The sequence below is a fragment of the Carcharhinus amblyrhynchos genome, chromosome 17 (assembly GCF_965287045.1).
Source record: "Carcharhinus amblyrhynchos chromosome 17, sCarAmb.v2.hapA, whole genome shotgun sequence".
Lineage (NCBI taxonomy): Eukaryota > Metazoa > Chordata > Chondrichthyes > Carcharhiniformes > Carcharhinidae > Carcharhinus > Carcharhinus amblyrhynchos.
This window is the reverse complement of record NC_137340.1, coordinates 48070052-48092192: the sequence shown is the minus strand read 5'-3', so window position 1 is coordinate 48092192 and position 22141 is coordinate 48070052. Positions and strand designations below refer to the sequence as shown.

The following is a 22141-nucleotide window of genomic DNA, read 5'->3' as shown; positions in this document are numbered from 1 at the left end:
CAGGCGCTCCAATTCCTTCCCACAGTCTAAAAGACATGAAGGTTAGGTGCATTGGTCATGCTAAATTCTCCCTCAGTGGACCCAAACAGGCGCCGGAGTGTGGCGATTAGGGGATTTTCACACTAACTTCATTGCAGTGTTAATGTAAGCCTACTTGTGACAATAATAAATAAACTTTAAACTTATTTCCCAGTTGTAAACTTGGTTCGAGTTAGTTTTGGATTACTGACAGTCACAGTAACGATCAGTTAACAATCATTGAAATTGTGGATGTCTACAGTCAGTTTGGTTTATTGGATAAAAAGGACTTTATTTTAAGAGGCCCAGCTAATCTGAAGCCAATCTCCAACATCGACTGTTTGCCTCGAGCTATTTATAAAAGATGACACACAGGCCTTACTTCCATTACATCAACAAAGAGATTCTAATATCCATCCACATTAACTAGCAATAAAAGCAAAATACTGTGGAAGCTGGAATTGAAACAAAAACAGAAAAAGCTGGAAAATCTCAGCAGGTCTGACAGCATCTGTGGAGAGAGAATAGAGTCATAAAACCTCTACAGTACTGAAGAGATGGCTCATTGAGTCTGCACCAACCACAATCCCATCCAGGCTCTATCCCCATAACCCCACGTATTTACCCTGCTAATCCCCCTGACACTAAGGTCAATTTATCACGGCCAAAGCACCTAACCCACACATCTTTGGACTGTGGGAGGAGACCGGAGCACCCGGAGGAAACCGACACAGACACAGGGAGAATGTGCAAACTCCACACAGACAGTGACCCAAAGTTGGAATTGAACCTGGGTCCCTGGTGCTGTAAGGCAGCAAAGCTAACCACTGTGCCACCGTGCCACCCAGAGCTAACATTTCAAGTCAGGATGACCCTTTATCAGCGCCACAGATCAGGAAAATAGGGTGTGAGTTATACTGCGGGTGGGGGGGAGGCAGTAATTGATAAGGATGACATAGACAAAGGAAATGTAAATGGTGATGATTAAGGCTGAGAATGGTGTTAATAGCGTCCATTAAGAGATCGGAATGTGTAAATGGTATTAACATTCACATCCATCCACATTAACCAGTGATCACTTTTAACCGACAGATTGTTAGAAAATAAAATCACTTTTCCTGTCTGATTGTTGCCCCTTTCTCTCTCCATTCCCATACCCCTCCAGGGCACTTCTGAACTCCAGGCTTTGAATCCTGTGCTTCCAAACTGACCTTCACATCTTCCATTCTGCTTCTCTTTCTTGGTGTCTCTCGCCTCTCTGAAGAGATCCACATCCAGGTCTGTTCTTCCCTTAATTCCAACAAGACCAGCCCAGCTTCCTTCCATACTCAAACCATGGTTTCTCTCACCCAGCTATATATATGTCCTTGAGCCAAAACACTTAGCAAGACAGATCCCTACCCACCCTGAAGCAGCCAGGTTCTTGTCTCCAATGACTCACGTTTATACAGTGTTTAACGCAGCAATGTTGGCTGTATAATGTTGAGCTGCATCAATGTTTTATTGAGTAACAAAAGCACCAGGCCTTGAGTTTGAACCCACCACTGTCCCAGCTCAATGTCATTATGAAGATGCTTTTCTCTCCTGTGTTGGAAAGTGGAGAGGCAGAGCACACCAGAAGTTTAGCTCTGAAGAAGGGTCATCTAGACTCGAAACATTGGCTCTATTCTCTCCCCATAGATGCTGTCAGACCTGCTGAGATTTTCCAGCATTCTCTGTTTTTGTTTAAGTTTATTGCTTAGTGTCACAAGTACGCTTATATTAACACTTCAGTGAAGTTACTGCGAAAATCTTGTCGCCACACTCCAGCGCCTGTTCGGGTACACTGAGGGATAGTTTAGCATGGCCAATGCACCTGACCAGCACGTCTTTCAGACTGTGGGAGGAAACCAGAACACCCAGAGGAAACCCACACAGACAAAGGGAGAACATACAAACTCCGCACAGTGACCCAAGCCAGGAATTGAACCCAGATCCCTGGCACTGTGAGGCAGCAATGCTAACCACTGTGCCACCCCAAGGTATCACCTGGGCAGCTTCTGCCAGAGGTGAACTATTTTCTCAGCTGGGGTAACATCACAGCGCACAGCAAGATCGGAGTAAATTACATCATGGCCAGAATCTTCTGAGGATCATAGAGTTATAGAATCCCTGAGGGTTACGGCATAGAAACAGGCCCTTCGGCCCACTTTGCCCATGCTGGCTAAATAGCAGCCTGACTGGGAGTCGGATGTTCACCCAGCTTGACACTGCTTCCGAGTCTGGCTTTTCCGGAAATGTGTCCCTCAGAGAATTCCATCAAAGCTAAGTAGAGCCAAGGGAAGAAAGGCCATGCCCCCTCGTACAGCACCTACTGAGGTATGATAGATTTCCGTTTATGATTAGACTTCTTTGTTCTTGATTTCTCTATTCGTGCGATGTGAGCTTGGTTGGATGGCCAGTGGTTGTTGCCAATCCCAAATTGCTCCTTGAACCAAGTGGATTGCTAGGCCATTTCAGAGAGCAATTAACAGTCAAGCATGGGTCTGGAGTCACGTGTAGGCCAGGCCGGATAAGGTGGGCAGATTTCCTTCCCTCAAGGGGCAATAAGTGAACTAAATGGGATTTTGCAACAACCAACAAGAGTTTCCTTCCTGGATACTAGACTGAGACTCGGTGGGATTCCAACCCATGCCCCCAGGGTCATTAACCTGGGTGACACTGCCACGACACCACAGTGGCAGTGAGTGAATGGGTGAGTGGATGAAGAGTGAGTGGGTAGGTGGGTAGGATTGTGAGCTGGGGAGGTGGGTGAGGGGGGGTCAGGAGTAGACGGATCAGGTTGGGAGGGGTAATCAGGTTGGGGTCTGGTCAGTGGAGGGGGGAGAGGGGTTGAAGCTGGGTAGTCTGACTGGAGGTTGTCTGGAGTGCAGCATGGTTGGGAGAGGTAGGCAGGTGGTCAAAGGTTAGCATGCTCAGGAGGTGTGATCGGGTGGGCATAGGGTAGTCAGGGGGGTATTCAGGGGGGTTCAGTGTGATTGGGGTTGGTTTAGTGGTTACCCAACAGTTAGACTAGGTTTTAATCTGTCAATTATTTCCTGGATAACATTGGAACTATCTGAAAACTATGGTTTGAACTCAGGGTCGGAAGTTCCAGGGAACAGAACAGTTCCCCATCGGAAGTTCAAACTTCCTGGTTAATTCCCATGAAGGTCAGCGCACCAGGACTTGCGCAGTTTTCTGAGGCGTATCTTCAATCGTTCATCCGATCTCCAGTGATCCAGAGCCAGGAAGATTAGACTCCGTGTAGCAGCCTTGGATTAGTGCTCGCAATCTTGCCTTGACAAGTGTTGACAATCTTGCCAACGTCACAAAAGTGGATTATCTGTTTGTTTGTCTCGGGGCTGTGGGACGTCGCTGAGTACAAACTGATTGCCCATTTCACTTTTGCTGTTTTGAATAAAGGGACAACACCAAGAGAGAAGCAGAGAAAGAAAACAAAGGGGCAGAAAGAATTGAAGGAACGAGGTGGATAGTTTAACGCCACCTTGCTATCCCGGTGACCTTTATGATTAACTTCTCACTTCTAACTTTGGCACGGTGAGGCGTAGAACAATCTAACCTCAGAGCTACAATACAGAAACAGGCCATTCAGCCCATCTAGTCCATTTATATTCCACAAGAGCGACATCCAATTTCACCTTACCTTCTATTCTTTTATCTCTGTGTCACCTTATTTAGATTTCCCTTAAATGCCTCCAGGCTGTTCCTCACCTTAACCATTCCCTATGGCAGCGTGCCCACATTACTAGTGAGTCATTGCAAATTGGTCTGTCTCTGAGCCAGGCTTTATCCGGTCAGTATTGCAGGCTTGGAGTAACAACCCATCACCCGATGCACTGTTTCTGCCGTGGGGTTTCCTTTGGAGCTGGCAATCTCAAGCTAATCAATGATCGATTCCCTGGAACGTGAGCAGCCAGGCCACTTGGCCTGGTTTTCTGCTGGACTGGGGTTTTAGCAGCTTAAGGTAATTGTTTTAAAAAGAAACACATCAACCCACATCATCTTGAGAGGCTTAAACAGATCTCAGTTCCAACTGTGATTGAGATTGAGTTTAAACAATTCACCAGATTGTTATTCATGATAAATAACAAAGAATAATGTTATCTTTCTCACAGCTGCTTTCACTTAACTTCAGATATGAAGAGTTTTGTGTATAAATCCATTGGAATCAGTTATAAGCTTATGAGTTGTCTGGAGAGTTTCAGTGGAACAACCTCTTCTCTGTCTGTCCCTGTTAACCCCCTTCTCTCTTTAACTTGAGATGGGGTCACTGCTTTCTGGGGGAGAGGGGCCTGGTGGGATTATCATTGGACCAGAGTGTTCTGGGGACACGACAGATGATGAAATTTGAATTCAATAAAAATCTGGAATTAAAAGTTTAATAACCACCATGAAACCATTGTCATAAAAAAACCATTCAGTTCATTCACTTTTCTTTAAGAAAGTAAATCTGTTGTCCATACCTTTTTCTTTCATTCATTCATGGGACTTGGGCATCGCTAGCTGGCCAGCATTTATTGCCCATCCCTAGTTGCCCTTGGAGGGCAGTTAAGATTCAACCACATTGCTCTGGCTCTGGAGTCACATGTAGGCCAGACCAGGTAAGGACGGCAGATTTCCCTCCCTAAAGGACATTAGTGAATCAGATAGGCCTTTATGACAATTGACAATCATTTTGTGGTTGTCTTTTACTGAGACAAATTTCTAACTTTTGATTCTATTTTCCGATTAGTTGAACTTGAATTCCATCAGCTGCCATGGTGGGATTTGAACCCATCATCCTCAGAGGATTAGGCAAGCCTACTAGATGACGAGTCCAGCTTCATTACCCACATACCATCATTTCCCCTGATAAGGCAGTGGGTTACAAAACTGGCAGTGGATCCAGGCCTCAGTGGAATGGATCATGACTGCACTTGGAGTTGAGGTTTGAGTTATGAGTGTCAGGACTGGACTGGGTCTGTTGGAAACTAGTTACAAAAAGCTTGCATTTATATAGTGCCTTTCCTGGTTATGGGATTTCTCAAAGTCCTTCACAGATAATTGAAAACTTTCAACAAAAGCAAAATACCGTGGATGCTGGAATTCTAAAACAAAAACAAAAAATGAAGAACAGAAAATTGTTTGTGTTTATCTCCAGGTTGAACAGTATTTTGCTTCTATCATTTTATAGGACAGATCAGGTAAAGAAGGCAAAGGCTTACTGGCATTATCACTGGACTATTAATCCAGGAACTCAGCTAATGTTCTAGGGACCCGGGTTCAAATCCCGCCACAGCAGAAGGTGGAATTTGAATTCAATAAAAAATATCTGGAATTAGGAAATGAGACACTCAGTTCAGGGCAATTAGAGAAGGGCAACAAATGCTGGCCTTGCCAACGATGCCCACATCCTGTGAAAGAATAAATGGAAAAAAAGATAATTCCCAACGTATATAAATCAGCCTTTAAATAAAAACAGTTTGGTTTTAAATTTACCTTTGCCAATTTAAATTTCATATCCGACAGACCTGACTCAGCTTGAAGTAATATCCTGGGTTTGTCTAATTTATGCCATTGAAAATCTAAATGAGGTGCCCTCTAACCTTGTTCTTTTTAAACTGAAGAGCATGAGCTTCTGCACTCTTCCCTCGTTGTTCAATCCCTTTCCAGACTTGTTGCTCCATCCTCCACCTCCCGCAATGTGCCTTCTCTGCTCCTAATGCTTTGGAAAGCCTCAGTAGATTTTTGCTACAGTCTGTTGACTATATATCATCATGTTCATTGGTTTTTAGTATTGTCTCACCACAATATCTGGAAATTGAAAGTGCGTGCTGTTGGTAAACTCAGCAAGACAAGACAAGAAGATTTGGATGAGGGAACAAAGTGTGACATCTCAAAGTTTGCAGATGATACCAAGTTGGGTGGGAGGGCGAAGTGTGACAAGGATGCAGAGATCCTTCAGAATGATCTGGACAGGTTGGGTGAGTGGGCTTATCAATTGCAGATAAATGTGTGGTTATTCACTTTGGAAGCAAAAACAAGAAGGCAGATTACTACCCGAATGGCTGTAAATTGGGAGAGGGGAGTGTGCAGAGGGATCTGGGTGTCTTTGTGCACCAGTCACTGAAGGTAAGTATGCAGGTGCAGCAGGAGGTAAAGAAGGTAAATGGTATGTTGGCCTTCATTGCGAGAGGTTTCGAGTACAGGAGCTGCGATGTGTTGTTGCAATTATACAGAGCCTTGGTGAGGACACACCTAGAATATTGTGTGTAGTTTTGGTCTCCTTTTTTGAGGAAGGATGTTCTTGCTTTCGAGGGAGTGCAGCGAAGGTTTACCAGTCTGATTCCGGGAATGGCAGGACTGATGTATGAGGAGAGATTGAGTGGGTTAGGATTGTTTTTGCTGGAGTTCAGATGAATGAGGGGGGATCTCATAGAGACTTATAAAATTCTAACAGGACTAGACAGGATAGATGCAGGGAGGGTGTTCCCAATGGTGGGGGCGTCCAGAACCAGGGGTCACAGTCTGAGGATGTAGGGTAGACCATTTAGGACGGAGATGAGGAGACATTTCTTCACCCAAGGAGTGATGAGCCTGTGGAATTCATTACCACAGGAAGTAGATGATGCCAAAACATTGAATGTATTCAAGAGGAGGCTGGATATAGCACTTGGGGTGAATGGGATCAAAGGTTACGGGGAGAAAGCAGGGTTTGGTATCGAGTTGGACGGTCAGCCATGATCGTAATGAATGGCAGAGCAGGCTCGAAGGGCCAAATGGCCTCATCCTGCTCCTATCTTCTTTGTTCCTATGTTTCTATTCAGGGTGACACGGTGGCACAGTGATTAGCACTGCTTCCTCACAATATTTCCCCCTCAACCAACATCACAAAAAAAAGTTGATCGAGGCATTTATCACATGGCTGTTTGAGGGATCTTTCCAACAATATTTTGAAGGCACTTCATTGACTATAAAGCGCTTTGAGACATCCTGAAATCATAAATAGCTTTATATTTGCAATGCTGATACATGAACTATGAGAGGCCATAACTATCAGGAAAGATTGAAATGGCTGGAAAAGCAAAGGTGACCTGATGGAGGGCTTTAAATTTCTGAAGGGATGCATGAGATAAAGGTAGAAAAGACGCCTCTAATTGGGGTGGTTGCGGTTGGTGGTGGAGGGGAATTGTGGGGAGGGACTCCAAAATTAAGAGTCATAAGAATAAGGGGGTCACTAATAAATCCAATAAGCAATTTGGGAGAAACCTTTTGCCTCAAAGAGCGGTTAGGATGTGGAACTCAGTACCACAAGGATTGGTTGAGGTGAATAGCGTACATGAAATTAATGAAAAGCTAGACACACAGCTGAAGAAGAAAGGATAGCTACAGCCCAATGTAAGACATGGGACATATGGGCCATTAACAATGACATCAGTCATATAGGCAGGATAGCTTTCCTCTGGGCTCTACATCTGATGTAAATGCCAGTCTTATAGAGTCACAGCTTTACAGCATGGAACCAGGCCCAACTTGTCCAAGCCACCCAGTTTTTAACCACTAAACTAGTCCCAGTTACCCACATTTTGGCCCATATCCCTCTATACCCATCTTACCCATATAACTGTATAAATGCTTTTTAGAAGACAAAGTGGTACCTGCCTCTACTGCTACCTCTGACATGAAACACCTGAGTTAACCAACAGTATAAGAACATAAGAACTAGGAGCAGGAGTAGGCCATCTGGCCCCTTGAGCCTGCTCTGCCATTCAATAAGATCATGGCTGATCTTTTTGTGGACTCAGCTCTACTTACCCGCCTGCTCACCATAACCCTTAATTCCTTTACTGTTCAAAAATGTATCTATCCTTGCCTTAAAAACATTCAATGAGGGAGCCTCAACTGCTTCACTGGGCGGGGAATTCCACAGATTCACATCCCTTTGTGTGAAGAAGTTCCTCCTCAACTCAGTCCTAAATCTGCTTCCCTTTATTTTGAGGCCATGCCCCCGAGTTCTAATTTCATCTGCCAGTGGAAACAACTTCCCTGCTTCTATCTTATCTATTCCCTTCATAATCTTATATGTTTCTATAAGATCTCCCCTCATTCTTCTGAATTCCAATGAGTATAGCCCCAGTCTACTCAGTCTCTTCTCATAAGCCAACCCTCTCAACTCCGGAATCAACCTAGTGACTCTCCTCTGCACCCCCTCCAGTCCCAGTATATCCTTTCTCAAGTAAGGAGACCAAAACTGTACACAGTACACCAGGTCCAGCCTCACCAGCACCTTATACAGCTGCAACATAACCTCACTGTTTTTAAACTCCATCCCTCTAGCAATGAAGGACAAAATTCCATTACCTGCTACACCTGCAACCCAACTCCTTGAGATTCCTGCACAAGGACACCCAGATCCCTCTGCACGGCAGCATGCTGCAATTTTTTACCATTTAAATAATAGTGTATATAAAGAACAGCCAATACTATGGATTTTCATGAAAGCTGCCCCTGTTAAGTTGACTTATAGACTTTAGTTTGTGCAGTTAAAAATATTGCAAAGCATTTTTTCCTCATACTTAACCGCAAACTAGTGGCAGAACCAAACTCGGAGAATTCTCCTGATTGACCACTTCGCCTTGAACAAGAGATCAGTTGGAAGAACGTTCACAGGATTGATCCAAGGCTTTATGATTCTGCAAATCTCCAATCTCCTTCACCCCCTTCCCCCCAGCATTGTCAGCTTCCAGTCATTGGCAATGCCTCACATTTCAGTTTCTCTTCCTTCTGCTCAGATCCCTCCTGGGTCTTGCCTTATCTTTGTATCCCTCCTCCGCCCCACAAGCCTTCGGACCAACTCTGGCCCCCTGGCACTCCTGACAATCATCAATCCACCTTTTGTGGTGGTGTTTCCAGCTGCCTGGAATTCCCTCCCTAAATCTTGCCATCTTCCACTCATTCGTTACAATTTTGGAGATCTAGGCTGGAACTCTTTGCTCTTGCATATCCCACCATCGGGAACGGAGAATTCGGCGCTCAGCCAAAATTCCACTCATTGCAGCGGGACTGGAAAATCCCAGCCGGGAACAAGGTCGGAGAATTCCAGCCATACCTCTTAGGTCAAGCTTTTGTTGTTTGGCCTGTCTAGTACTGGATGAAGCATCTTGGGATGTTAGAATCATAGAATTTCTACAGTGCAGAAGGAGGCCATTTGGCCCGGTGAGCCTGCAACAATCCCACACAGACCCTATCCCCATAACCCCATATATTTTACCTGCTAATCTCCCTGATGCTATGGGGTAATTTAACCTGGCCAATCCAGCCATGTTCTATAATGTGAAAAGCAAGATATAAATGCAAGTTGTTGTTGACACATCAGTGACCTCCCCCCATGTACCGGAGGCAGCCATTGATGATCAGGTGAAGCAGTTCACCACAGGACTGTCTCCCAGGGCTGATCCTTCCCTCCAGCTAGTCAGGCGGATGGGGCTCATGGCGCAAGAGTTGAAGTTATGGCATTGAACTGGGTGACACTACGCCAACTTCCCTTCATTTCTCAGCCTGAACCAACAGCTTTGGAATGACCAGTACCTGGTAGAGGGGCCGAATGGTGAGTCAAGCCCAGTCTCCAGTCCTGAAGATTAATTTGTGCACCATCCTTCCATTTCTAGGTTCTGCATATAATGGAATATGTATAACCATCCTCAAGTTCAGCGTTACTTCCATCGTGTCCTCCTCAGTCATTTAAAATTATGTAGACATCTCAATCGTAGCTAGTGGTGTCCTCGGCAAAGCCATTTCTGAACCTAGATCCTGCCGGAAAGTTCTGCAGACATCACAGAGGAGCCACCTTCAGCTCAGCTGCTCACACATACACTCTCCAGTAGAGGTCACTGGAGAGCAGTCGGTCAGAAGCTGGGGATTCTGAGGCAAGTAACTCACCTCCTGACTCCCCAAAGCCTGTCCATCTACAAGGCACGTGTCGGGGGTGCGATACTGTCCGCCTGCCTGGGTGAATGCAGCTCCAAACACTCAGCAAGCTTGACGTCACTGAGAACAAAGCAATCTGCTGGTCGGCACGCCATCCACTAACTTAAAACACTCAGACTAGGAGCAGTGTGTACAATCTACAGAAGACACCACAGCAACTCCCCTTCAAAAGCACCTCCCAACCCTGCAGCTCCTACCGCTTAGAAGCATAAGGGCAGCAGCCACAAGGGTACACCACCATCTGCAATTTCCCCTGCAAGACACACCGTCCTGACTTGGAACTATATCATCGTTCCTTCACAATCAAAATCTTGGAACTCCCTACCTAACAGCACTGTGGATGTACCTACACCCACATAAACTTCAGCGGTTCAGGAAGCCAGCTCACCACCACTTTCTCGAGAGCAATTAGAGATGGGCAATAAATGCTGGCCTAGCCAGCAATGCCCAGGTCCCACAGAATAAAAACATCAGTTGCAAGAGCTATAGAAACTCTAGAACCATAGAATTACTACAGTGCAGATGGTTTGAGTTATAAGGGGAGGCTGGCTAGACTGGAACATTTTTCTCTGGAGTGTGGGAGGCTTAGGGGTGATCTTACAGAGGTCTATAAAATAATGAAGGGTATAGATCAGTTAGATAGTCAACACGGCGGCACAGTAGCATAGTGGTTAGCACTGCTGCCTCACAGTTCCAGTGACCGGGGTTCAATTCCTGGCTCGGATCACTGTCTGTGTAGAGTTCACACATTCTCCTCATGTCTGTGTGGGTTTCCTCCCACAGTCCAAAGATGTGCGAGTTAGGTTGATTGGCTAAGAAATTGCCCCTTAGTGTCCAGGGATGCATATGTTAGCGGGATTAGTGGGTAAAATATGTAGGGATCTGGGGGTAAAGCCTGGGTGGGACTGTGTTTGGTGCAGACTCGATGGGCCGAAGGGCCTCTTTCTGCACTGTAGGGTTCTATGACTCAGATTGAACATTTTTTTCCAAAGGTAGGGGAATCTAAAACTAGAGGGCATCAGTTTAAGGTGAGAGGGGAGAGTTACAAAAGTGTCCAGAGGGGCAATTTTTTACACGGAGGGTGGTGAGTTTCTGGAACAAGCTGCCAAAGGTAGTAGTAGAGGAGGGTACAATTTTGTCCTTTAAAGAGCATTTAGACAGTTACATGGGTAAGTTGGGGGTCGAGGGATACGGGTCAATTGCGGGCAATTGGGACTACTTTAGGGTAAAAAAAAGGGCAGCATGGACAAGTTAGGCCAAAGGGCCTGTTTTCAAGCTGTAAATCTCTGTGACTCTAAGGAGGCCATTTGGCCCTTTGAGTCTCCACCGACTCTCCAAAGGAACGTCAGCTGACTCTGCTCCCAGCCCAAGGATGATGTGGAAATGCTGGCATTGGGCTGGGGTGGGCAGAGAAAGAAGTCTTACAACACCAGCTTAAAGTCCAACAGGTTTATTTGGAATACAAGCTTTTGGAACGCTGCTCCTTCATCCGGTGAGTCAACTAACCTGATAAAGGAGCAGCACTCCAAAAGCTTGTATTCCAAATAAACCTGTTGGACTTTAACCTGGTGTTATGAGATTTCTTACCCAGCCCAAGGATGTTGGTATAACAGAGGACACAATCTGGGTCAGTGTGATGCCATTGACAGTAAACAGATGTCTAATGCAATGCAGATTTGCAGAGGAAGAGGGTTACACAGCCTGAGTATAACTATAGAATCCCACCACACGTTGACCCAGTGCACTTGAACCAGGATCCGAGGAAATTGGTGGTGGGTTAATATTCAAAGAAGATTGTAAAGCTCCCTATGGGGTGGTTGGAGACTTAGATGTAGCCTACACATCAATAGTACCACACATTAATATTCAATTGCTGTCTTTAATTCTGTTAACCGCATGCTCGTGGGATGTTGAGGCAGAAATGAAAGACTCAGGAACTGGAAAAAGTTGTTTGTTGTGGGTGTTAATTGGCACCAGCCCATTTGGAACTCATTGGTCATGCTTCTGTATCCTCTCCTTGCCAATATTCACAACCTACAAAGTCACAAGCCTGGAGGTTGCAACATAGAAGGTTCTTCAATCCATTGTAGCCCATGCAGGCTCATGCAGGCTCTTTAGTTCATTCAAGTAAGCTTACGTTAACACTGCCACAAAGTCAGTGTGAAAATCCCTAGTTGTCACACAGTGGTGCCAGTTCGGGTACATTGAGGGAGAATTTAGCATGGCCAATGCACTGAACCAGCACGTCTTTTGGACTGTGGGAGGAGGAAACTGGGGCATCTGGAGGAAACCCACACAGACACAGGGAGAATGTGCAGACTCCACATAGGCAGTGACCCAAGCCAGGAAACAAATCTGGGTCCTTGGCACAGCTTTTTCAGTTCAATCCTCTATTCCTCCCATTCCCCCCACCCTTTACCATTTCCTTCTCTAATCTCCCTTTCCAAATACATTGTTACAAGCGGGTATCTCCATGGAGTACTTTCCATTCCATTGCGGGGATGGAACGTTTGGTTCATGTCATGTCACATTTGATGGCGAAGTAACACGTTTGGAACAGAAAGCCAACCAGCATATATAATCTTACCCTCTTTAACTACCCAAACCTGGGCCAAGGTCCCATACAGATTTTCTCCTTTCCAATAAAGAGATACTCAGTTTCCTTCAGCCTTTGAAAGAGGAGTGAGAATTTGATTTGATTTATTATTGTTACATGTGTTAACATACAATGAAAAGTATTGTTTCTTGCGCGCTATATAGACAAAGCATTACATTCATGGAGAAAGAAACAAGAAAGTGCAGAATGTAGTGTTACAGTTATAGCTAGGGTGTAGAGAAAGATCAACTTAATGCAAGGTAGGTCCATTCAAAAGTCTGATGGCAGCAGGGAAGAAGCTGTTCTTGAGTTGGTCGGTATGCGACCTCAGACTTTTGTATCTTTTTCCTGAGGGAAGAAGGTGAAAGAGAGAATGTCCAGGGTGTTTGGGGTCCTTGATAATGCTGGCTGCTTTACCAGGGCAGAGGGAAGTGTAGACAGAGTCAATGGATGGGAGGCTGGTTTGCATGATGGACTGGGTTTCGTTCACAATCCTTTGTAGTTTCTAGTGTTCTTGGTCAGAGCAGGAGCCATACCAAGCTGTGATATAACCGAAAAGAATGCTTTCTGTGGTGCATCTGTAAAAAATTGGTGAGAGTTGTAGCGGGCATGCCAAATTTCCTTAGCCTCCTAAGAAAGTAGAGGTGTTAGCATGGAGGGCCCAGGACACGCTGTTGGTGATCTGGACACCGAGAAACTTGAGGCTCTCAACCCTTTCTACTTTGTCCCCATTGATGTAGACAGGGGCATGTCCTCCACTATGCTTCCTGAAGTCGATGACAATCTCCTTTGTTTCTCTGATGTTGGGAAGAGATTATTGTCATTACATCAGTTCACCAGATTCTCTATCTCAATGGTTTACAGAATTATAGCTGACGTTTCATCCTCTGTCTAAAACCTGGGATATTAAAGCCCAATATAGTAACCTTGACAACAGCCCTAACTGAAATTAGTTCGCTGGCAACAGGTCAGGGGTCAAACATGAGACATTTAAGGGCTCACGGACAGACCACATGTAAACAGAATCAACACTGAACCCATCTAAATGAATGTCTTGTCTCCTCACCTGATAGAATGCCAAGTGTAAACACAATCTCCTGTTATTCCGCGCTCAGAGGTGGGAGAGTAGAATATAACTAGGCGGGGGGAAGATAATTGGAATTCAATGTCCCTCTGGGGATAATAGCGGAAATTTTAGTGATTATTTCCAAATTTATCGAAATTTTTCTTGTTGGACAGAAAAGGACTCGCATTTCAAATTTCCTTAATGGCTAACCTTCGAAACCTCCAAACATTCCAAAGCATTTAATAGCCAATGAAGTTGGAAATATTACAGCCAATTTGGACACAGTAAACAAGGAACAAAGAAAATTACAGCACAGGAACAGGCCCTTCGGCCCTCCAAGCCTGTGCTGACCGTGCTGCCTGACTGAACTAAAGCCCCCTCCCCTTCCGGGGACCATATCCCTCTATTCCCAAGCTTTTCATATATTTGTCAAGGCTCCCCTTAAAAGTCACTGTCGTATCTGCTTCCACTACCTCCGCTTGCCTTGTACATCTCCTTTAAACCTTGTCCCTCACACCTTAAACCAACGCACCCTAGTAATTGACTCTTTCACCCAGAGAAAAAGAAACAGCAGTGTGATAACTGCCACATATTCTGCGACTCATTAGTTGAGGGATAAATATTAGCGAGAATACCAGAGACCTGTTCCTCTTGGATTACAATGCCCTGGGATCTCGTGCGTCCACCTTAGAGAACAGGTGAGGTTTTGTTTTAACATCTCACCAAACAACAAAGAACAAAGAACAATAGTACACAGGAACAGGCCCTTTGGCCCTCCAAACCTGCGCCGATCATGATGCCTGCCTGAACTAAAACCCTATGCACTTACGGAGTCCGCACCCTTCCATTCCCATCCTATTCATGCATTCATCTCATTGCCTCTTAAATGCCGCTATTGTACCTGCTCCCACCACCTCCCCGGGGCAGTGCATTGCAGACGTTCACCAACCTCTGTGCAAAAAAGCTTGCCTCGCACATCTCCTCTAAACTTTTCCCCATGCATCTTAAACCTATGCCCCCAAGTACTTGACTTTTCTACCCTAGGAAAGAGTACCTGATTATCCACTCTGAGAACGCCACTCATAATCTTGTAAACCTCTATCAGGTCACCCCTCAACCTCTGTTGTTCCAATGAGGACAAACTTAACAACGCCTTTAACAGGGCAGCACTCCCAGTACTGCACAGGAATGTCAACCTTGAGTCTCTAGACTGGGATTCGAATCCAGAGCTAATGCTATAAATTGTGACAGTTTAGCATCAATTGCTTCCGCACTCCTCCAAACCTCTGACGGCAGCCTTGGAGGTGCCAGCACCAATCAGCTATCCAGCCCAAAAGAAAACAGGAGCTTTTCACTCCTAATTCAGTTGGTGTGTGAATGCTCACCATCACAGCCTTGGCACGTGGCGCAGTGGTTAGCACTGCTGCCTCACAGCGCCAGGGACACGGGGTTCAGTGACGGTATGTGTGGAGTCTGCATGTTCTCACAGTGCCTGCGTGAGTTTCCTCCGAGTGCCCTGGTTTCCTCCCACACTGTCAAGATGTAAGGTTAGGTGGATTCATCATACTTGATTGTCCTTTAGTGTCAGGGGGACTAGCAGGGTAAATAGTTGGGGTTGCAGGCTCAAAGGGTCAAATGGCCTCCTTCTGCACTGAGAGAATTCTGTGATTATAAACCAAGACCTTCTGGGCAAAGCGAACTAGTGGAGTGGTTAACACGAAGGTTTTCCAAATTCTTTGCATCTCTTAGCAACTGATGAGCTTATTATATTAATCGCTTTCCCTTCGTCCTAAGTAAATAACAGTGAAATTATCATTAAATTATCACCATATGGCCTTGCTTGTCCCTTCAAAACTCAGCACTTTACACAACCCATGGGATTAATAAAACATCCAATTCTTACACTGCCCAATAAATAAATTGGACAAATTCATACCCAGCTGTTAAACAGTGATTGCCAAGTATTACTTGGACAGTCTCCCTACCTTGCCACGTTAATTCCATTTTATTATAAATAATGTCACCCAGTGAGAAAGTAACAACATTGGTGAACTAGAGAACCTATCATAAGACCATAAGACATAGGAGCAGAATTAGGCCATTCAGCCCATCGAGTCTGCTCCACCATTCAATCATGGCTGATATTTTTCTCACTCCCATTCTCCTGTGTTTTCTCCATATCCCCTGATCCCCTTATTAATCAAGAACCTATCTATCTCTATCTTAAAGATACTCAAAGACCTGGCCCTCCACAGCCTTCTGCGGCAAAGAGTTCCGCAGATTTACCACTCTCTGGCTGAAGAAATTCCTCCTCATCTTGCATAGAATCCCTATAATTCAGAAGGGGGCCATTCGGCCCATCAAGTCTGCACTGACCACAATCCCACCCAGGTCCTATTCCCGTAACCCCACACATTTACCCTGCTAGTCCCCCAACACTAAAGTCAACTTAGCATGGCCAATCAACCTAATCCGCACATCTTTGGGCTGTAGGAGGAAATCGGAGCACCCGGAAGAAACCCACGCAGACACAGGGGGGATGTGCAGACTCTGCACAGACAGTGACCTAAGCTGGAATTGAACCTGAGTCCCTGGCACTGTGAGGCAGCAGTGCTAACCACGTGCCGCCGTGCTTGCCACTGATTCATCTTCTTAACAACAATAACTTGCATTTATATAGTCGCTTTCCCACAGCAAAAGTGCTTCATGCTTTGTGCAACACAATTTGACACGAAGCCATGTTAGGAGTAATGAGAGAGGTGATCAAAGCTGCTGACTCACGATCGTGCTCTCCTGTTTGATTCTACACTGCGTTTCTGACCAGGGATGGTCTCTATCACAGAGACTGCTTCTTGCTGCCTCTGCCCCTGCCCCAGCCAATCTGATGTTCAACTTTCATCCGCACCTCTGTCAGATCCTGAGTTGATTGGCCCAATATTCCCTTAGATGGCTTCCCTCCATAAACCCCTATCCTGCACCACATCCTTCTCACTCATCACCCCTCGTTAATCACTGACCTGCATTGGCTCCTGATTAAGTTTATTTATTAGTCTCATACGTTGGCTTACATTAACACTGCAATGAAGTTACTGTGAAAATCCCCTTTTTCCCACACTCCAGCGCCTGTTCGGGTACACTAAGGGAGAATTTAGCATGGTCAATCCACCTAACCAGCATGTCTTTTGGATTATGGGAGGAACCGAAGCACCTGGAGGAAACCCATGCAGACACGGGGAGAACATGCAAACTCCACACAGACAGTGATCCAAGGCCGAAATTGAACCCAGATCCCTGGCACTAAACATCAGGGATATGCAGGGTGGCACAGTGGCACAGTGCTAACCACTGCCACTGTGCCAAGGTGGTTCCGCCAGCTCCTCCAAATTGAAGATTTTCTATCCTCATGTTCCAATCCCTCCCTCCCTCTGCAGCTGCTTCAAGAATAACCTCCTCTCCCTCAGACATTGCATTCCTCTGATTGGCTTACTATCTCTTTTTATCTGACTCTTGTAGTTGTAACTTCATTCACCTAGCCGCTGCTGTCTGCACCACCTCCTTCTTCTCCTTTGAAACCCCTTTGATCAACCTTTTGATCAACCCTCCAAGTATTTCCTTCTTTGACTTGGCATCGTTTTTTCCTTCCCTTAGGCACCTCTGAACAGGAAGTGTGGGATCAGATATAAGCCACATATTCCCTCAAGGTTGTTTAATATTCCAGTCTGATCATGGCTGGCCTGTTCCTCAGATCCATTTATTGCCTTTGATCCACATCCCTTAATGTCCTTACCCAATAAAAGCCCAGATCAGCCATGGAAATTTCCATGGCCCCGACACATACATTACTGGATAGATGTTAATCTGAGTCTAACTCCGTTATACCTGACCGGGGATTGCCCAGTGAGTGAAATGGTAAAGCTTCCATCCTTGCGTGACTTGATGGGTGTCAGAAGAAACAAATTGAGTCTGACTTATTTTTAATGATCTCAACTTAGAATCGCCATCATCACCATTAGTCCCCTCCCTCTGCTTTACATCCTTTCGGGAAATGTGTTTTCTGGTGAATGTGTTTTGCTGAACATCAGGGATACGCAGGGTGGCACGGTGGCATAGTGGTTAGCACTGCTGCTTCACAGTGCCAGGGACCCAGATTCGATTCCAGCCTTGGCCGTGTGTCTGTCTGGAGTTTGCACATTCTCCATGTGTCTGCGTGGGTTTCCTCCAGATGCTCCAGTTTCCTCCCACACTCCAAAAATGTGTAGGTTAGATGGATTAGCCATGCTAAATTGCTCCTTTGTGTCCCAAGATGTGTAAGTTAGGGGGCATTGGCCTTGTTAAAGTGTCCCTTAGTGTCCAAAGATGTGTAGATAGGGGGATTAACAGGGCAAATATGTGGGGTTACAGTGAGAGGGCCTGGGTAAAGTCAGTGCAGACTCAATGGGCCAAATGGCCTCCTTCTGCAATGTGGGCATACTATGGACACGTTATTTCACAGTCATGCTATAGAAGATTGCATCAAGAGAAGGTTGGCACAAGTGTCTACCACACAATTTACATTATCAGAGAGTAAAAGGAAAATTATCTTGCAATTTCTCTTGCCTGGTGGATAATGTGGAGCCTCAGCCACTTGTTCTTGCTTCAGGATTGAAGCTGAAGCAAGCTGATGGACCATCTTTGTCTCAGCGCATCTCAGAATCCCATAGCACAACTCCCAGTGTAACCTGTTTCACATTATTGCCTAGAGTCATATTCCCATCTTTAATCATTGTTAACATGATGGAAGAAAGAAGATTCACTATTGCAGATTATTTTGAGGCGGAATCCAATGGGAAACAACCGTCTCCTGAGATTTGCCATGGCAACAGTATTCCATACTCCCGATTTCTGGGTCCACTTGATTCTGGACAGATTTGGGTGGGATTTTAGATTTTAATTTAACTTTAAGATGTGGACATTCCTGGCAAGCCCCACCTTTAGTGACCAGCTTTAGCAGCTGTGAGAAAGTAGCAGTGGGTGGTTTGAAATAACCGAGTGGCTTGCTAGGCCTCATTGCTCTACAACTGGTATGTGGGCCAAGCTGGGTCAGGATGTAGGCAAATCACATGGAATTTTACCACAATCTGGCAGATTCATGGTTCGTTAAACCAATACCGGTTCTTCAATGTCCAATTCTTTAAAACTGGATTTAAATTCTCAGGTTGCCATTGTGAGGACTCATGTTGTCTGGATTATTTGCCTAGGCCTCTGGATTAGCAGGCCAGTAGTATATTCCTACCATACATACAGGAGAATTCTCTGATCAAATGGTAGATCAGAATCAACTCTGAAGTTAGTGAAGCTCCACCATAAAAGCCTTTGAAGAAGAAATAGTTGAGGTGCTCCCTAAATGCCTTCGGAGGTGTTATGACTACAGTCGCTCCCTGTATATTTACCTATCCCCTCTTTGATTCTTATTTATTTTCGCTCCTGAGACTTGCCTTCAATGTTATGACTCTGCTGGCCGTCTTCCTTTTAGTTTCTCTTTGCCACTGGCTTAGTTTCTTGCACCCTGACCCTATTATCTGTTCCTTTGCCGCCTTGCAAATTTTTTTAAATTTATTTTTCAACAGAGCAAATGGCCACACACAACATTCTATTCAACAGACGGTCAATGTTCACCAACGACCAGGAGCGAGGTCAGTTGAGCGGCAGCTGAGGTTAAGGGGGAATAGTTTGAGATGAGGTTCCCTGCGTGGAATTTTGCTTAACTGGGTTAATCATCACAGATTGATTTATCCTCTATCTCCCAAACACTCTTCCACGCTGGAGCAGGTCTATACCGGAGGCCTTGGAAAAGTTTCCCATAATGGAGCAAAAAGGTCCTAACAGATAGCGCATGTGCTAGTATTAAAGTTTAAAGTTTATTTATTAGTGTCACAAGTAAGGCTTACATTAACACTGCAATGAAGTTACTGTGAAAATCTGCTAGTCACCACACTCCAGTGCCTGATTGGGTACACTGAGGGAGAATTTAGCATGGCCAATGCACCCTAACCAACATGTCAGTCGCACCGTGGGAGGGAATCGGAGCACCTGGAGGAAACCCACGCAGACTCGGGGAGAATGTACAGTTTCCACAGAGACAGTGACCCAAGCCGGGAATCGAACCCAGACCCCTGATACTGTGAGGCAGCAATGCTGACCATTGTGCCTCTTCTTACAAAGTTCTGTTTATGGCCCTGTTAAAAAGTCTGTCTCTGCCCTCATAAGATAGAGGTCAAGAAATCCATTATCTGTAAATTCAAAACTGAACACGTCCAAAAACCACCTGTTATTTTAATCTCATTGACCAAGGGTCGAGTTATTTGTCTGCAATGTTTACCTTGTGATTTTTATGATGAAGATGTCAAATAGAAATTTATTACCATGTATTTAATATTCAGCGACGCATTTTACTTTTCCTGCCACTGTATTTACTTTCAAGACTCTAGCTCGCCTTGGCTAAGGCTATTGCAATGTAGGTTTGTATGTGGTATCTGAAAACTGAAATGATCTGAAATCCAAAACGCATTTGGCCCTGAGGATTCCAGATAAAGGATACTCGACCTTTATGTGCAAGTGTGTTCCAATACTCTATTGACAGACTGTGCCCTCAATCATAAGTTTGGTTCATACATAAAAATGGCAATTTTTCTCATCCTTCAAGTGTGCACAACCTTGTCACCTTCTGACTGCAGAACCTGTTTGCCTCTTAAATTAATCCGAACTTCTGAATGGAATCATTCTTCCTGACAACCCACCCTCGCTATGTATCACTCTCTGCAGCATCTTGACGTGTTTGCCATACTGACACTGAATTTGTGTATTCGTGCAACTAGAAAGTGTTGGCTGTGGCTCCACCTGTAGCACTCCGAGCTCGGAGTCTGTCGGTCAAATGTTCAAATCCCACTCCAGAGACTTGAGCACAAAATCTGGGCTGGCAGCAATGTGCTGCACTGAGGGTGTGCCACACTGCAGAAGGTGCTACCTTTCAGATGAGATGTCAGACTGAGATTCTATCTCCCCTCGGGAGGATAGAAAAGATGGCCACTATTTTGAAAATCTGGAGTGTTCCCTCCAGTGTCTTCATCTAATTGAATGGCAGTGCAGGCTTGAGGTGACTGGTGGCCTACCCCTGCTTCTATTTTCTGTTTTCTAATACTTATCCCCCAGCCAACACCATTTAAAAAATATATAGGTTATCTGGTTGTTATCACAGTGCTGTTTATGGCTGCTTGCTGCGTGCAAATTGGTTGTTGCGTCTCCTACGTTGCCTCTGTCTATGCTCCCCACTGTCTTGGAAAAGCACACAGCATAGTGAAGGATCCCAGACATTCTCTCTTCCACCTTCTTTCGTCGAGAAAAAGATACAAAAGTCTGAGGACACGTACCAACCAACTCAAGAACAGCTTCTTCCCTGCTGCCATCAGACTTTTAAATGAATCTATTATATTTAGTCGATCTTTCTTTACACCCTAGCTATGACTGTAACACTATACTACTTTCCTTCTTCCCTACGGACTCTATGAACGGTATGCTTTGTCAGTATCGCGCACAAGAAACAATACTTTTCACTGTGTACTAAAACATGTGACAATAATAAATAAAATCAAATCAACAGTGACTATACTTCAAAAGTTTTGCGGGAAAGTCCTTTGGGAAGTCTTGTGGTCATGGAGGGCCCGATATAAATGCGAGCTTTTATTTACTTTATAAGGCAGTCTAACCATTGACAGGTAGATAAACGACATCATACAGACTTCTACATGAGCAGGATCCCCTAATCCTTGGTCTTGCTTTATTCTAGGACTGTACAGCTGAATGGCCGGCCACTAGTAATGGTGGACGATGAGACATTTCCCGAACTAAAACCAAGAACTCTACGAGCCGGAAGAATTGTGGTGGTCCCCCCTCTTTCCATCGGATTCTACGTGGTAAAGAACGCCAACGCTGCCTGTTGCAAGTTCCGGTAGCCCAGAGGTCAATGACCTGCCACCTTGTCCAAAGCAATATTTTAAACAATATCAGCTGACTGTCTGCGCTCCTGCCTGAACATCCTCTGAAAGAAAGCAGGGCCTGCGAAGTCCCTGACTGAAAAGTCAAAATGTGATGCCTCTCTCCTCTGCAAACCACTGCTCCCCCTCCACCCCTTCTCCACCCCCTGAACCCACCCATCTTCTCTTTCTTGTCGATTGTTGCCTACGTCATGGAATGACTATCCAGCTCAAACACTCCAACAATCCCTTTGTTCCAACAAATGATATTTGTCTGAAAAGAAGAACCACTGAAGGGACAATTTTCAGCAAGCTCACTGTTCGTCCAGCGTGTTAGACTCCGGGTCACACAGTGACAATGCCTCAAGGTATCTTCTGTACAAAAGAGTTATTTTTCTAGTCAGCTAGTGTCAATCAGACCCAAATCTCCATAGCAACCTCTTC

General features: G+C 45.2%; 1 protein-coding gene across 1 annotated transcript in view; it reads left to right on the top strand.

Annotated features, from left to right (window-relative positions):
- Positions 1-21723, top strand: part of hpse2 (heparanase 2) — a 290363-nt gene extending 268640 nt beyond the window's left edge. The window contains exon 12 of the mRNA XM_080205316.1: positions 21511-21723. Coding sequence (XP_080061442.1) covers positions 21511-21676 — 166 coding nt within the window. The 3' untranslated portion in view covers positions 21677-21723. The remainder of the gene's footprint in view (positions 1-21510) is intronic.
- The last annotated feature ends 418 nt before the right edge of the window (positions 21724-22141 follow it).